Below are 18,391 nucleotides of genomic sequence, written 5' to 3' on the forward strand. Positions count from 1 at the left end.
ATGTTTTCACTTCACAGAATACTATCAATGATAACGTAACCATTGAAAAAATGCTAAAATTGATAACAAAACATTTATGAAAGTCCAGAACTATTCAGAGTCCAGCAAAGATGTTGGATTCCGTGTATGTTGTTTGGATGTCGATTTCACATGCATATATTTACATAAATGTCATACTATTAAAACCACTGGATTTTTGACCTGACAAACCGTACCTCACTTCTTACATCATAATTTAGTTTTTGTTATTGAGGATAGATTTTTGTGTTTCTATTAGTGCTAAACCGGATTTCAAATCGTAAAACTTTGTTTTCTCTATTTTTTCTGGTTTTAATACTTCTGCTAACTTTAAATAACTTTTTCCTACAGTTACGTTGAAAAGTGGCCATTGCTGCACTGATTACAGAACGCAAAGAATCACTTTTCCGCTCTAGTGCGGGAAAAATTTGTCTGCACTCCAGATTTGCAACATGGCAACACAAAATACTTAGTAGGTTATATGGAGCAACAGTGCAGCAAAATCAAAATGAGTTGGTAACAGTGACTGCTGTGGCTGCTATAGTGAGCAGAGGTGCAACGAAGCACAACGCGCTAATTATTATTCATTATATATTATAACCAAGGACAACGAGGACTTTAGGATTTTAGGATAAAGGTTTTTATCAATAATAAAATTACACAGAAAAACATTTGATGCATTTCAGGCAATTTTACCCATAATTACCCACTTTTCATATTCAATGGTAACTGTAGGAAAAATTTAATGTGAAATACGTGCGCAAAGTTCGTTTGCTGCACTCAAGAAACCATTCCGCCCTCGCCTACGGCTCGGGCGTAAACGTTTCTTTCGTGCAGCAAACTGTCACTTTGCGCACTAGTTGCACAAATAACTATTTCTGTTCAATGATGCTCCTATAATGCGGACGTGACCTTGTTATCAAGGTCATTTGCATGCAGTGTTTTATTTCGTATAATGTATTTTCCATTTGTATGATTATGTATATATATTTCAATTATTATTGTATTACTAATTGGAAATACTTTCTAGTTATTTTGTATTTTGGCGAAATAAAGTTTCTTTTTTTAGACTTAGATTAATGGTGAGATTACTCACAGTTTTCAGCACTTGCTGGGAGAAGTTGTGATTGATGAAGGTGGCCTCGAGAGCAAGGTTGCGAGGAGAGTTCAAGCTGTTGGAATCATCCTGAGGCGGCTCAACCGAAGTTTCGTTCACAGTAAGCAGATCTGAAAGAGGAAAGAACAAGATGAACAATTAATGCACTATATTCAAACTAATATTGAATTATAACTTTACCTACAATTGAATAATTGAATAGAATCCGATAGCTGAAGGGAGAGGCCACACGAGCGTTTTTTTCAGGCGGTTTTCAGTCGTGTCAGCAGAGCAGGTAGCTCTTAGATTGGCTGATTGGGTTGACGTTCAGGAATCAGCTGATAATCAGTGAATTGGAGAGCTTCCTGCCCTGCCGCCTCGTCTAAAAACGCCTGAAAAACGCTTTGGGTGGCTTAACCCTAAGCACTTATCAATAATAATCTTTCATTTTTTATCTTCTTGTATTTCAAATTGTATAATGTGTTGAAAATATTGTATTGTGTGAAGGAGGCAAAATGGATTTCATCCTGTTGTCTCCATTAATAAAAAATATTATTATAATTATGTTGATAGTTACTTTATTTGAATACAATAGTTAATTTTGATCAATAAGTTACTTCATGTCTCATCTGAAAATGCAACTCACCAAATTCAGTGTTGTCTCGCTTGTCGAAGAAGAGCTTATCGCCAATCTTTTCAATGACGATATCCCACGAGTAGCTGGATCTGGTGCAGCACATGAGCGTTGCCAGAATGGCGTCAGTAGCGTACACGTTTCCAACACTTTTCGATAGCTGCGAACAAGTAGCGTGCCGTTACAAACTAAATATTTTTCAACTTCTTTTTATTGAAAATTGTATTCTGTTGATTGATTATTGTATTGTGTGAAGAGGGCAATATGGTTTCTACCTGATGTCTCCAATAATGAAATTATTATATAACATTAATTTTTCATCATCTTTTAATTGAAAATTGTATCATGTTAGAAATTATTGTATTGTGTGAAAGATGCAAAATGGGTTTTTTACAACCTTTTGTCTCAATTTATAAAATTATTGACATAGTTTCCGCTTCTTCGATTCCAAAATGAATGTCATTGAGTACGGTTTTTCCTAATAAATGATATTTCATAAATCGATAATGCGAATCCCTTCAAATTGATGATAGAAGACTTCAAGTTTGAGGTTTCTTATTCGTTTTCTATCTCATGTCTATTGAAGTGTTGGATTGCACATTCTCAGTCAAATAATGAGTTACATATTTTACTATCACTTCTATCATTACTATTCACTTGGCGCATAATAATGTATATGCGCATAATTCATATTGATACTGAAATTTAAACAAAGAGTTTTATCCTTTTTTAGAAAGGAAGTTTAGACCCACCTTACGGATAACCGGGTCATCAGTAGTAGTGACAGTATGGAAGATTCTGTCAATACGTTGCAGTGGCTTCTCGCTCTTCACGTTGATTCTGTCGTACGACTTGTCGTAGTACTCCAGTGATCCACATTTCGTTCTGAAAACATCAATTAATCATTATTATAATAAACTACATGCGTCACAGAAGACAGATTTTCTTCTGTATAAGGTGCAAAATTCAAAGCATAAAGCGCTTTCAAAAACTACTTAAAAAGGGTTGGTTTAGAAGATAAAACATTCAACACCTGTTGCATAGCATTTTGTACTATAGATTTTATCAATTTTATATCAAATAGTACAATGTAGGATTAGCGGATGTTGATTTTGCCTAAAATGGCGGCAGACGACTCGTGACTACAGTGTCTCTACAGCCACCCACATATTAGTATTAGAGAACATGACTAGTAAAGAGAAAATATCATTCCTATAAGTTCTAATGGGACTATACCCACTCAGTCCGGTCACGAGAGTATGAACAGTCCCATTAGATCTCATAAGAATTATATTTTCACATTTTACTGTACCGACAAGTACACTGATACTGTTACGTGAGAGTCCAGCTTAAATGTGTAATGACATTGAATGCGTATTTGTGCAAGTGCAAGTCACATCATGCATGAGTCGAAAAACAAAATCTTGGCCGAAATGGCCAAGCTCCAGCCGACATAAATGAAACACATGGTAAGCTCGCGCTCTGATCTCGATCACCATACTTGGCAAATACTTGTTCAAGGCTAGGCAACAGGATAGAAACACTTTATTCATTCATTCATTTACAATAAGTACATTATCAAAATGATAGGGAGAGGAAAAATAAGGCAACCTTGTGCTATTCCTCTCCCAAATTTAGATAACACAAAGGCCTAGTCCGAAATAGGTTAAATCTTGTAGTTCTTCAATATACAAAATTTTCAGTCCTCATAAAGTATTTTCACAAAGTAGATTTTCCAATTTGGATGGAATAGAATAGAATAGAATACATTTTATTGATCAACAAATATTTAACATATAGGCTACATGGATCTCGTCACGTCGGTCAGGTACAAAGAGAAGTGATAGACATATACATAGATGAAGTAACTCAGATAGGCTACGGTACAATATAAAACAGTGACAGATAACATAAAACAGCATAAGATAGCATGGAAAAACTTTGCCATATCAAGACTACTTTACAATTAATTAATTCATTATGTGGTAACAAATTCACTGCTAAGGTATTCCTCTAATGTATAGAACACCCTAGTTTTTAGTAGCTCCTTCACTTTTTTCTTGAACATATCTTTTGGAAGGTTTCTGATTACTGAGGGCAGTTTAATGAACAGTACGAACTGTTGATATTTATGGCTCTTGTAGGATTTCTGCAGTCTTATGGTGGGCTTTACCAAATCGAACATGAGATTCAGATTGTTTAATAAAGTATTTTTCATTTTCTTTTATGAAAACCACATTGCTGTAAATGTACATGTTAGCCAGGGTCATGATGCCCAAACGTTTAAAAGTTTCTCTGCACGATTCGTTGAATTTCAATCCCCCTATGCATCGCAGAGCCTTCTTCTGCCATAAAAACACTTCATTTGTAGTGGCGCTGTTCCCCCATAATCGAAGGCCATAATTCAAATGTGAATGAAACAGACCATAATATATCATTAGCAGAATGTCAGTGGTAGCTAAAGGTTTCAGTTTTCTTAGAAGAAATGTGACTCTAGCCAGTTTTTTACAAAGAAATTCAACGTGCTCATCCCAACACAGTTTACTGTCCAGCACTATACCAAGTAATTTAACTGGTTGTGTGTAATTTTGTAATTCAGTATTCAGACTGCTCTTTGATGAAAACAATATTTTCTCCGTTTTAGACTAATTAAGAGATAGATTGATGCTTCAAAACTAAACATAGAAGGAATATTTCACATTATTATAACTAAAATAGGAAATATTCACATATTTAGTTTTGTTCAATTTACTTTTTACTGGTTATATTGTTCTCCAAGTTTTTCGATTTGTATACTATCAAGTTATTAAAATAAATGAGGTTTCACAGGAATATTTTTTTCCTATTGTTACTTTTCGAGATATGAGCGACCATTTCAAATTCGGTAAGAGATGAATTCATTAAATTTTGATAATAATTGTCGCCCAGCGCTTAAGTCTGTACGCAGCCTTATAAGTGGTTATGACAATCTCACTTTTATGAAAACTAGTTTTCAACGACTCACATGTCCTCGCCTTCCTTGACATTGGGCAGGGATAGCTTGGCGAGACGCGGGAAGTCCATCTCCTCGATGACAACCCAGTCAGGGCAGACGGTGACCGAGGCGTCGCGGTTCTTAATGGGCGCCTGGTTCTTCTGATTGCGCATGCCCGTCTGCTTGTTCCATTTGCGCATGCCTGTCTGGCCTCCCTTGCGGTCACGGTCGCGCATCTTCAGACCCTTGCCAAGAACCTACAAGAAAAAATCAATAAACAAATGCTTTATTTGCATTTGTAAACAGAAGCGTGTTTTCTTAATAAAAAGCAGACTCCTCTCCACACACAGACTTAGTAGACTAACTAAATCTGTTAATGGGGTATAATGTAAAGGGTATGAATGGTATTGGTTTTGACTAGATAGTAGTGATTAGCAAGTTGGTTCTTATTATGCATTTGTCAGGTAATTCTGGTTTTATTTCGCTCTCATTTTGTATTGAATGGGTGTTCGTACCCATTTCACTCCACACAGGCTAGGCCTCGGGGCGTATATTCTTTTATTCATTCTTATAAAAGAATCTTATCATTTTGTTACATCATTATTACTGTACATTTCTATGTTTAGTTGATAAGAAACAGATTTTCCTGTAACTGTACTAGTTTTTGGATGAATAAAATCTTTTTCATTTCATTTCGTATTCTCAGATTTCATTTCATCATCTCTCATTCATTCATTGAATCATCACAAATGGAAGTATTTGTGCGGCATTGTCATTCATCTCTTCATTATCACCTGGACTTAAAATACTCGTAAAGAGTTTTCAATTTTTCATTTTATTCACGTATCACAATTTTAACAAAACAATACAATTATAAAATGAATATTAGAACCTACATAGACTATTACGTCCGCGTGTGGGAGCAGTTCTCAAGATTAGCTGTGTTACATAAAAAAAATATTGGGCTTATAAGTATAAGATAGGCCTACATACGGTAAATGAAATAAAAATAGATTATATTTAATATATTTTTAGGATTAATTATATAAATAATCAATTTAAATTTGAGAAGGAAGAAAAGATAGATCCATTGGAAGAAAATTAGGCAATCGGCTTGTAATAATACCTATTTTTATAATTATTAATAATTATTTTTCATCACCCAGAACAGCCGGAATCGCTTTTTGCAAATGTATTTGGTAGAAAAACAAATTAAATTTGAGTTTCAAACATAAGTTGATTTGATTAAATTCTCTGCATCCTGCCATCCAACATGCATTAACCATTTAGAAATTCTGCGCTTCAACACTACAGTGACTCGGCCCGCCCCAGCCTCAACTATTTCTGGAGGAAGGTTGCCTGGAGAGTTGCCTTTGAAAATAAATAAATTAATTAAACCTTCGTGGATGAGATGCATGATAAATTTTTCTCTTCACAAATTAGTATCGTAAATATTATTATGTGTTATTTTGTACAATATATATTTTGATAAATTTATTTATTTTACAAAGGCAACTCTCTACGAGTATTTTAAGCCAAGGTGATAATGAGGGCATAAAAGGGGATAGAGTGTAATATTAGTGTACATGTAAATTCATTCAAAATTCTACTAATTGTGATGTTTATTAATTGTATATTTCTTTCATTTAATGAATGAATTTGAATTTGTTCCTTTGGAACGGTCCCATCCTGTGGGTATTGGCATAGAAAAAACCTTAGCATAAGTAGATATCCCATGATATAGGGCGTTCATGTCACAACATTTACTGTTATCTCAAGCCGATAGTCCACGTAGTTCTTTCCCGTGAAGCTGTGTGACACTGGTAGTCTCACATATTGTGCCGTTCATACACTTTCATCCCAACAAAACAGTAAAAATCCACAATAATCGACAGTAATTGGCTTGAGTTAACAGTAAAAGTTGCGACATAAACGCCCTATACCATGGGATATTTACTTACGCTATTGCTTCTCTATGTGGTATGGGTATATCCTGCTGGTATTGGTGAAAAGGAAGGTAATTCAGATTATTCAGGCTTGAAATTTTGGTACATATACGACCTATACCATATAGCCTACTATCTTTTCTCTATGGTATGTCTTTCTAAAGTAAGTATTTCTGAGAAGATAAGTTTGGGTCTAATGGTAATTACCTTTGTTTTATATAACAATTTATCTTTTATTTCACAACTGTGTTATATTATTATTATTTTGACGTGCTTATACAATGTAAAGCTGTTCTGGCAATAAAGTATGTTGAATGTACCTGGAATTGGGACTGTCCGCCTCGGGAGCCGCCTCTACCGCGCATGTTGCGCTGGTTCTGCCTGAAGCGACCTCTCTGGTAGGGTGGCTTCTGCACTCGGGTCGTGTCCACCAGGTGGAACGTGCTCTCGTCTTCCTCGTGGTAGTAGGCATACTGACTGCCACTGCCAAACTGAGACTGGTACTTATCTTGAAAATACAACCACAGATTAATGGGGTTTCTACAGATTAACCTGTGAAGCAATCAATCCAGCCCTGCTGGTCAAAGGTGATGACATCAAGTATCAAGTATGCAGAAATAATATTTATTGAAAGAAAAGAAAATTACTCTATAATCATTATTATTTTATGCTTTGATAGAGGGCCAGATGCACAGTCCAAGATTAATTAAAAAACGCCTCCACACATTATTTTCCTGTATTATTAGGCCGGTTACAGAGCTCGACCGACCGTCAGTGAGAACGTCAGTCGCGCTTGTCTTTTCCATAGATATGCCATGTAATCCGTACAGAGCAGGACTGATGGCACGCATGCGCACGGTCAGGACCATGCGTTTTACACTGCGTACGAAGACCATCGGTCGAGCTCGTGCGCATCCATCGGTCGACTGACGCGCTATTGAAACAAATAGAAGTTTTCAGAGATGTACTGATCAGTAGCCCGATCGCAACGTAACCAATGTGCTGACACCTCTGCCCGACAATTAGCCGACAAATAGCATAATGAATAAATTCAATTAATAGAGTCATATTCGAATTCAGAGTTTTTCTATACATTTCTTCAATCATTTCTAAATTCTTTATAGGAAAAATAATATATTAATATTATCTACATTTATTTGATCCGTAGCTTAAAGTGACTGCAAGTATTCCCAATGGTGATACAAGCTCGAAATAACTCATCATAATTTCTGATGGACATTCTGAGGTAGTTAAAAAAATGTATCGTCATCCCCAAGCAATGATGTATATAATGGTACTAAATTCCCTTTGAAATGCTCTTTGGGCGACCATCGGGTGAACTTGATATCTACGTCTTTTAATCTTTCGTTTACGAAGATAATAAACAATCTGTAAAGGCGTCCATTTTGTGAGTCAAAAAACTGATGTATGAATGCGTATGGTCAGGATGGTGCATACGCACTGACAGTCCAATAAGATAAAAAACTGTCTGAAGTTTCAAGTTTTGTTTGAATTATCGGTGATACTTATGAATGATCATTAGTACTACAGAATTAGTTTGGATACTCACTAATATATTTTTTGTCCTGGAAAGCAGCACCGGTCCAATCTGAAATCTAATCAGAGAAAAATTAGTCATTTCTTGGTTTAAAATAATGAATTTTGAGTTTGACTTTTGTGTCAAGTGATTTAGGAGATCTTAGTTCTTATATTTATTTGAAAATAAAATGGAAGAAGCACTCTGCCAACATCACAAAATATATTGTCCTATGATTCATGAAGCTACTAGCAATATAAAATTTAATATATAAAAGTTTTTATTCAAAGTTACCAACGTTCCAAAAATGGGACATGCTTCATTATTGACTAATAAACACAAAGATGCCAACATCCCCAGAATGGGATAAGCAGAAAAATCACCTTGGAACTCATATTAAAAAAATGTATGATATGGATATTTTATGTTAAAAGACTGATGTTTTTTCGTTTGATTACACGAGAAAATAGTGAAAAATATTTCTAATGAATAACCATGTATAATAAAATGCTTAAGAAAATGGTTATATAACTTACGGTACCAAATAGTTTTTTTCATCTTCTGTAAGATTATATTTTTCAATTTGAAGATTTACTCCCTCCAAGAATTTTTCTTCACATCCCGGTCTGCATATAATTTTAAAGACATGTCCGATATAGCTGGTCTGGTATACTTAAAGAATGAACCTTTCTGTATCCATATCAAATTGTTCACTATTCATTACAACGACTTCAACAGACAACTATACAGAACTTGATTTGAATCAAAACTGAACTTGAGATGATTTTTTGGTGCCTGGTAGCTGGTGGCTCTAGTGTGCAATGACTACTCATTTAATACTCAATGGTATGACGTGGTGGCAGGACAGTCTGGTAGATAACAAAATCGGCGGCTCGAGCCACCACATTCCTGGAAGCTCGGCTAGTGGCTCTAGTGTGCAGTGACAGATAAGAGACAATGCTATGAGTTTGAAGGTGATTTTTCTGCTTGTCCCATTTTGGGGATGTTGGCATCTTTGTGTTTATTAGTCAATAATAAAGCATGTCACATTTTTGGAACATTGGTAATTTTGAATAAAAACTTTCAAATATTAAATATTTTTTATTGGTATTAGCTTCATGAATCATAGGGCAATATATTTTGTGATGTTGGCAGAGTGCTTCTTCCTCGTCCATTCTTCAACTGATCATGAATTAACTAGTGAACTGGAGTGATGAGTCAAGTGGTGGCTGTAGTGTGCAATTCTATCAAATTTTGATGGTGGCGCTTCCATGGTGTCCCACAGTGCAAAGGGCCTTGAAAGAAGAAACTTTTCCTACAAGACTGGACATGTTTTAGATCCCCGACCCTCCCATAAATGGTGTACTATTCCCTGTGAATCATACAAGTTAAAAGTTATATCATACTGTGTAGATAGCATGACCAACTCAGCCAAGCTTAACAGGCTGGATCAGCGACTGGGCTAAGTGTGGACTATGCAATAAATATGTTATCACAAGATTTATTTAGTTTATTATTAGCCAAAGTCTCAAAGCACAGAAGAAAAAAATGACAAGCAGAAGGCATAAATTTGACAGCCGGTGAGCCAGATGTACAAATCATGAAAAGAAACACAATGCTCGTTTTAAAAATCTCAAGTTATCTTATACCTTACAGTAATAGTACGGTAGCATACACCCTACTTCAATTTACACCGCTAACCAATTGAAGTTTGGATTACTAACTGTAGTAACAATTTGACAAGAGACATTTATTTATTCTAGTGATAAATTTAATAAAATCTATATAATATTTACTTTTCCAAGTCGATCGCCTTTGCAAAATGGTTGATAAGGCATGTCCTTAAATTGATCAGGCATCTCACATGGACCCCATCCTGTTGTATTCAAGTGGAAAGTTGGAATTACGAATTCTAGATTATCATTATCCAGCTCTTTGGAATCGGATATAACTTCTTCTGAAGCCATTCTAGGAATATAAATAAAATGCCGAAAACACACAAAACCGTCACGTCACAATGCTGCAATATTGGCGGAAGTTCAATCCGACCTAACCTAAAATCAGAGAGAAGCAAAGAGGTTCTACGTTTACTAGTTTTACATCCAAAGCACCTAAAACAATAATTTGAATATTTTTTTAAAAATATTTCAAGAAAGGAACGTAACTGATGCGCATTTAAATATCTGTTTATTATTTTCAGTAAACAAACGAACCTTGAATATTCCTTTAATAAAATAATAGGGAATTTCTATATACTTCCATCTGGGACGACGACATCATGGAACGATGAGTCCTGAACATATTTTGTCCCAGTTTGTCGCTACACACACAAGTTTGGTACCGGTATCTCAGTACCGGTACTATAGTGAGTTGCACCTTTTAATGTCAGTATTTGCTATCTTCAGCATTGCTAATGGCAATGGTCTTCCTATCCTTGTCTATCATTCAACAAAGTGGATAACGCTACCTCTTTCTCACTTTGCTCTGTTGCCAGATCGTTTATTTACAATGTAAAATTAATCATTAATTAACAATAAATAATTGAATAAAACTGGTTGCGAAGCGAATTAGTTTGATTCGAAACTGGAACTAAAATCATGGCGACTTCAGCTTATTATGAAAGTGGACACTCGCCCGATCTAGCGGATGACTTATTAATAATAATTAGCGCATTGTTTCCAGCCATAAGCGGCTGGAAAGAGACAACTTTCTGGCCTAGACCGGAAAAGAAACCCTTTTCTGACGTCGTCTGCAAACAAGGTCTTTCAGATCTACGTAGGGACTGGAAAACAGCTGCTTTCTGTGCAGTGTGGCGAAAAAATAAAAATAGTTGGAAAAGCACTACATTGACTGGAGGGTTACCTTTCAAATGGAAAACTATATGAATGTAGAACTAGATCACCACAAAAACATTATTGTTTAGTATAAATCAACAATTCAAACAGTAAACAGAGGTGTACTCAAAGGATCCATACTTGGATCACTGTTGTTCCTGATGTACTTCAATGACTTTCCAAATGAAATAGACAGCAGGAACAACTTCATACTTTTTGCTGATGACACTACTACTGGTGCCACATAATGATCTAGACTCAGCAAACACACTTTTCAACAACACACTGGGAGAAGTCATTCATGCCTGTAATAGATAACATCTATGTATCAATAAACAGAAAACAAAAACTTGACTTCCCAAACAAACAAGAATGGTCCAGAACAACATATCAATCGTCAAATTTTCACAGAGGCATCTGCTTCCCAAGACTCTTAGACATCATAATCGACAGGAACCTGACATGGTAGCTTCACATTGAACAACTCAGCAAGAAATTATCATCTGCGGTGTACATGGTTAGAAGACTGACTCACATATCAGGAGAAAAGTCAGCTCTCACTGCATACCAAGCTCTGTTAGCTTTCCACTTGAGATATATAGCATCGAGGCCTGGGGATCAGCCTCGCAAGTACACCTCAACAGGATACTGGTGATACTGCTTACAGTGACCTTGCTTTACATCCTGAAGACAACCACTATGGCAAAGATGCAGAGAACATACAGTCGACACTGTATGTGTGTGAAAGAGCATGCCCTGCACTCAGAAGAGAAAAGCATCAACATAATACAACAAAAAATAAGGACATGGAATAGTTGTGACACTACTCTAGAGTTATCTGCAGTCATGATTACATATTGCTCTACTATTGTTTTATCTGTCTACAGGCCACCAAATGGTGATCTTCAAAATTTCTTTGACTTGTTAGAGGATTGTCTTGTGTACCTTAATACCCTGCAGTGTCAACATATCATTATGGGTGGTGATTTCAATATACACTTGGAGGTACAGAGCCCAGCAGTAAACCAGTTTACCACTCTTTTAAAGAGTATTAATTTCTCAGTCTGTCGTCTGTGTAGAATATGAAACCAGATTTTTCGCTGTCTCACTTTGTTTTTATACATCTAGAAATGTTCATCTAGAAGGCATTGTTTCTGGTTTGGACTTTGACCAAAAGATTTTGATTTGGATGGCCAGTCGTTTATCAAGGTTTGACGAAATGCAAATCGTGCTAGTTTTCTTTGCATTTTTCCTTCATTTCTTGAACAAATTCTAATTAGCTCAACTATAACAATTATTTTATTCTTTATTCGAGAAAGTTAGTGTTAAAAAGCACTCGGGACATTGATTATTGGCAATTTTATTGGGAAAGACATAGTATATCTAATTTTGTTGAAATGGCGGTCTCGGCGGCGGCTGCTCTTCTGGATGAATTGATGGGAAGAAATAGAAATGTAGCGCCTACAGAAAAAGCCAAACCAATTAATTGGGAAGATCCTGAAGTAAGTAGAATTTCTGATTATTAATAATTCAATTAATGTAAAGAATGTCTGTCACTTTCACATGATTTTTAAATTGAGAATAACTGTCTTGCATTAACAATATTTCTGATTATATTATTTCTATCAATAAATGTATGTAAAGATGGTACGGTAGCTGAATAAATAATTTTGATTACTGCTATTTAGGTTTTTATTCCAGATTGATTCAAATTTTAGTTTATCAAATCTTCACAGTAACTTGATATAATTTCCAGGTTCCCTTTAAAGTGTTTATTATTGATCAAACATGTTTCGATAGCAACGGTCTATTACCTAGTAACAATCAATAATCCAACTATTCTCAATTTTTTAAATATATGAACTGCAAATTCCAATGTCGAACTTGAGAATCTCAACCACGCACAGTAGCCTAAGTTGTAAATTTTTTTTTATTTTCAAGTTTTCTTGCCATTTTATTAATATTCAGTCAATCCTGGATCGTTTGCGTCATGAATGCAGTAAGTATACACTAAATAATCAAACTTGATTGGCAAAAGTCCGCGGCGTTGTGGATAGGTAGGCTAATTAAGTGGTCGTTCAGAGAGTCACACGCTCTGTAATAACCCTTTCAACAGTTATGTTTACAAAAGGCAAGAACAATATAAACTGCCATAAGACAGGAAATAACAAAAGTTGCAAGTCAAAACAAATATAGCATGCAATGAGAAATATTAAGCAGCACGACTAAGGCAAGAAGTATCTACTCACAGTCTGATGATCACTATCATAGAACTCCCTCAGAGAATAAAAGGCGTTCTCCTAAAGGAAATCCCTCAGTCTATTCTTTAAAATCGTCTCAGGCAGACTCCTGGCTGAAACTGGCAGCTTGTCCAAAATTCTGTTTGGCTGGTAGAGAGGCTGTTTTGGGTCCTCCACAATGTACAATATGGCAGGTCCAGCCTCAGCCCGCTTCTGGTGCCATGGTCATGCAAATCATCCCTGGTAGGCAAAGTATGGACTATGTGAAAGGCCTTTATAGCTGACTTGTAGATTAGAAGATTGAAAACGGTAAGAATCTTCTCACTCACCTAGGTCTACAATGTGTCTAAAATTGTGCTCCACGAAGAATCGGGATGGCCTTTTTCTGCATCAGCAGTGCACATTTTACCTTAGTAGAGTACCCATCCCACAAGATACCATATGCCATCACACTTTGAAAGAAGAGAAAATAAAACATGCAAAACTTTTGAATCTAGAAATATAAAGAAAAGTGTAATTTATAGAACATATATGTTGACAATATAGAGAATAGTGTTTTATTTCAGTTTTTTTATATCAGCACTACAGCCCAATATGAGCTTTGGCCGCCTCCACTACAGCTCTTCACACTTCTCGGTCCTCTGTTAATTGTCTCCATCCTCTATATCCCATTTTTTGGAGATCGTCTCTCACTTCATCTTCCCACCTTATTCTCGGCCTTCCTATCTTTCTTCTTGAATGTAGTCTCTCCTTGAATATTATTTTAAGCATTCTGTTTTCGTTCATTCTACAGATATGTCCAAACCATCTAAGCCTCTGTGCCTTTATAAATTTTACAATATTTCGGCCTTTTATCAATGCCTCGAGCTCTGAATTAGTTCTTCCCCTCCACTTCTCTCCTTCTTTAACTGGACCATAAACCTTTCTTAGGATTTTCCTTTCAAGAACGCCTAAATGGTATTTGTCTTCTTCTGTTAACGTCCAAGATTCACAACCGTAAGTTACAACAGGTCGAATTAGGCTCTCATATATTTTAAGTTTCGTGTTTCTACATATGAGCCTTTTCTTTATAAGTTTCATGTTACTGAAGTAAGCTCTATTTCCAGCCAATACTCTTTGTTTTATGCTGTAACCCATCTTGTTCTCGTTATTCAGTTCAACCCCCCAAGTAGCTGAAGTTCCTTACACCTTGAAAGATTTTATTTCTAATTCGGAGGTTTTGTGGAACTCTTCTTGCTTGCCTCCTTTATATTTTCATATACCTCGTTTTACTTTCATTCACTGCCAAGCCAATCTTATTTGCCTCTCTTTCTAGAAACAAATACGTTTCCTGCAGGACATCTTTCCTTCTTGCAATTATTGCTACATCGTACGCATATGCACATACCTGATACATTCTTATTTCAGTTTAGTTGACTTTATTTCATTACCTTACATACTCCATAGTGCGTTTTATTGGAACTGTGGAATAAAATCAATAGTAAGTAATCAAATTACAGCTTAATTGTTTCGAAATTCTTGTTTTCAGTTCTGCAAGTTCTTCTTGGTGAAATTCTGTCCTCATGACCTCTTCGTGAATACAAGAGCCGATTTAGGAGCTTGCTCGAAAGTACACGATGACGAAGCCAAGGCGTTGTTTGACAAGTCGACCAGCTACAAGAAGGCACATTACGAGGACGAATTCATTCACTTTGCGCAGGGTATGCTCAGCGAGGTGGAGAGGAAGATAGCAAAGGGAAAGCAACGATTAGCATTAATAGGCAAAAATGATCCAGTGAGTATCATTGTCTTGTTGATTAATTTGTGATTATCTGCTTTACTGTAGTAGCCAAATAATTCAACGCATAATCCTCGTATTTTTCCTCGCACACAGGCTTTGCCCATGTGAGGAACCTTCAAGTTTTGTATTATTTTTGTGTATTGTTATTACTTTCTAAGAAGAAGAATAAAGATAATTTCAATTTCAATCAACTAGCTACATGATTCTATTGAAACAGCGATAGAATAACTTACTATTATGCATTTTCTTACAAGAGAACTATCGTTTTTGTAAACTTACTCTTCAGAGAACATTGTTTTTTTTTTTTGTTATTGCGGATGATGCAGACATGAGCTTTTTGCTTGTGCGTGGGCAATGGAAAGTGCGTTGGTGAATTAATGACATGCTCAAACGTCCATGCAATCGACGGGACTCGAACCCACGAACCATGCGGTGCTATCAGACCGAAGCTTGTAAAGCTCCTTACCACTAGACCAACCCGACCGGCATAAAATACTATTCTATTTTTTAAGTTTGGTAGAGTCACTGAAACAGATTTAGGCCTAATTCAATTGGCAGTGAAATTTTAATGCCTGCCATTCATCTGGAGTTTATAAGATTTCAAAACTACAATCAAGTTTAGATTTTTATAGATTAGAACTGTAGGCTTCACTGGAAGACTTGAGCATTTTAGGATTAGAAATAAGAGAACAAAATTAATGGTTAGTCCTAGTGACTAGTTTTAATAGAAATAAAAATATAAGAATTAAAAAAAGTTTAGATTTTAATAATCAATTTGATCTAACCTATTGATTATTTCGATTTGATAAATTTTTCTTGAGATTAATTCGATTTCAAAAACTAGTTGTTTCTTGTGTTTTGTAATAATTTTTTACAATTCTAAAAATTGAAGAGCCAGGCTTATCGTATTTTGGCTCGGTTGCACAAGATCCTGTTGAATTTTCATCTTGATGAATCTCTCTGAGTGGTTTTCGTGGCAGTTGAAATCTAACAGGCTTTTGTGCAACTGAGACACAATTATTTATTTTTACGTGAATTCATTCCAATATACAATCATCAGTAAGTCCCGAATGTTGTATGAACACGTTTCATAGATCCTTTTCAATTTACAGCAAAGCTCATTAACTCCAGCACAAACTCAAAGGAACGTCGAACAAATAGCGTTGCTCTCAGATAAAATCAATAATTTAGTGAGTGAGGCAGAACAAATGGGAATCCAGGGCAATGTGGAGCAGGCTCAAGGACTGATGAAGCTCTGTGATCAGTTGAAAGAGGAGAGAGAAACACTTCGCAAACAGAATGATAACAGTCATTGGTCTCAGGTTAGTATTCAATTTAAAACTTGACTTTCTTACTTTTCATTCATCAGTATTCAATTCAAAACTTGACTTTCCTGCTTTTCATTCATTGGTCTCAGGTTGGTATTGAATTCAAAACTTGACTTTCTTGCTTTCCATTCATGCCAGTTCATTGCCTAGATTTGCCTTCTTGTGCTGTATTCTATTGTAAAGTTTTAGTTTAATGCCGCATCCACACTATCGCCCAATTCTTACAAACGAGCGCGAGAGTGTGGATGGCTGATTTGTCAGCGCTCGCCTTTACAGGCCTTCGCTTGCCATCATTTTCGCTTGCATTTTATTTTTCATATAAAGTGATAGATATTTTTGTAAATTCTCAACATAAATCGATTGTAAATATTTATGTGTTGAACCTTTTATATTTATGTTTATTGAATCATACTTTGAAACATATTTAAGAGTTTTTTTATATGGTACCTTGTCAAGCAGCCTCTTTAAGGTTTGTTTAAGGTAGCTTATTTGGTTCAATAAACTTTTTTCTATTCCATTTCTATTGAAATTATTTTACCCAAATCATACACTCTTAAGCCGTGTCCATACTGAACAAGTGTTCGACAAACATGTTTGTTGAGGAGCTCAGGGACAAACATTTTAAAAAGTTTGGAAAATCATTGTTTGTCAAACAAAATTACTGTTTTTCCAAACATTTTCAGTGCTGACAGCTGTAAAACATAAAACCTGTTCTCCCCCTTACAAATATTTTGTTTGGTGACGCGTCCACACTGGCCACGGGCAAACATTGTTTGTCAAACATTATAAAATTTGCCCAAACTGTTTCAACAAACATGTTTGTCGAACACTTGCTCAGTATGGACACGACTTTATTCAATACTTACTAACAATGGTGAACGTGATTATTATCATAACATTCCTATATCTACAACCTATTTCATGTCATCCATTCATAATTTTTCCATTCTGAGACTTTTTTTGGTGGGATACTTTAGTGTCATCTTCGGTGTAAACATTTGAAATACCTACAACTTTCAATTTAAAAAAATCTACAATTTTCAAGTTTTATAAATTCTCACATTGAAGATGACACCAAAGTTACATGAATGTAATTTTTCAATAAATTCGTCATATTATCGGACAATTTTCTAGTGTTTTCATTTTTTCCATTGATTAAAAGTGATATATTCATGTTTTTTGCTCGACAGACTGCAGAACTTGCTGCAGCCCAAGAGAAACAAATGGAGGTTTGCGAGGTGTGTGGTGCTTTCCTCATCGTGGGAGATGCCCAATCTCGTATTGACGACCACCTCATGGGAAAGCAACATGTTGGTTATGCCAAACTACGTGCTGCTCTCGACGAAATTGTTGTAAGTTCGATTATTCACTCTACATTAGCAACATTTGTTTGAATAGGACAATTGACTGCGACCAACAATTTTAATCGTGTTTTGTGATTTCTAGATGTGATGGTGGCGTTCTTAAATTATTTATTACTTATTACAACTAGTAACTTGATCAAGCTAATAATTATCTGCGATAGTCACTCTGACCATACAGAAAGCGTAGTGACTAATGAAAAGAATAGGTCATTGTTGTCAATACCGCTATATTTGTTCAAAAAATACATTACAGTGGTATTGACAACATCAATGTATTATTCTTTCAATTATGGAGGAATATCACAACATTGTTGCCATGGAATCAAATCATAGACACTAACATTATACAGGGTGTTTACTAATATTCTAGGGCATTGTTCCTGGGTAAGAACATCTAAATATCATATTTAATTGTCCGGATGTCTTCAGTTACTCACGCAGTCATTTTGCTTTTTTCGCTTTGTCTAGTTTTTATAAATGATTGTGCAAAGTTTTCATTTCGTACGTTTAACCTTTATTTAGGATAAAATAATAAGTGAAAAAATGAAAATGGCCGCTGTGTGAGTAACTGAGACTTCCGGACAATTTAAATATGATATTTAGATATGTTTCTTACCCAGGAACAATGCCCTAGAGTATT

At 35.5% G+C, this 18,391-nt stretch overlaps 2 protein-coding genes across 2 annotated transcripts; one reads left to right on the forward strand and one right to left on the reverse strand.

Annotated features, from left to right (window-relative positions):
* Positions 1-1,114: 1,114 nt before the first annotated feature.
* Positions 1,115-10,274, reverse strand: LOC120348952 (eukaryotic translation initiation factor 3 subunit D-like; the record flags this gene model as incomplete). Its single annotated transcript, XM_039445011.1, is given in 7 exon segments — positions 1,115-1,245; positions 1,761-1,908; positions 2,501-2,633; positions 4,753-4,979; positions 6,989-7,176; positions 8,239-8,284; positions 10,002-10,274. Coding segments are annotated over 7 exon segments (1,044 nt in total), but the record flags the coding sequence as incomplete, so codon positions are not given.
* A 1,945-nt stretch (positions 10,275-12,219) lies between these two features.
* LOC120356150 (luc7-like protein 3) lies at positions 12,220-17,739 on the forward strand (the record flags this gene model as incomplete). The annotated part of the gene is made up of 4 exons (XM_039445010.1): positions 12,220-12,541; positions 14,808-15,053; positions 16,172-16,381; positions 17,578-17,739. Coding segments are annotated over exons 1-4 (723 nt in total), but the record flags the coding sequence as incomplete, so codon positions are not given.
* Between the last annotated feature and the right edge of the window lie 652 nt (positions 17,740-18,391).

Source organism: Nilaparvata lugens, unplaced genomic scaffold (assembly GCF_014356525.2).
Source record: "Nilaparvata lugens isolate BPH unplaced genomic scaffold, ASM1435652v1 scaffold5966, whole genome shotgun sequence".
Taxonomy (NCBI): domain Eukaryota; kingdom Metazoa; phylum Arthropoda; class Insecta; order Hemiptera; family Delphacidae; genus Nilaparvata; species Nilaparvata lugens.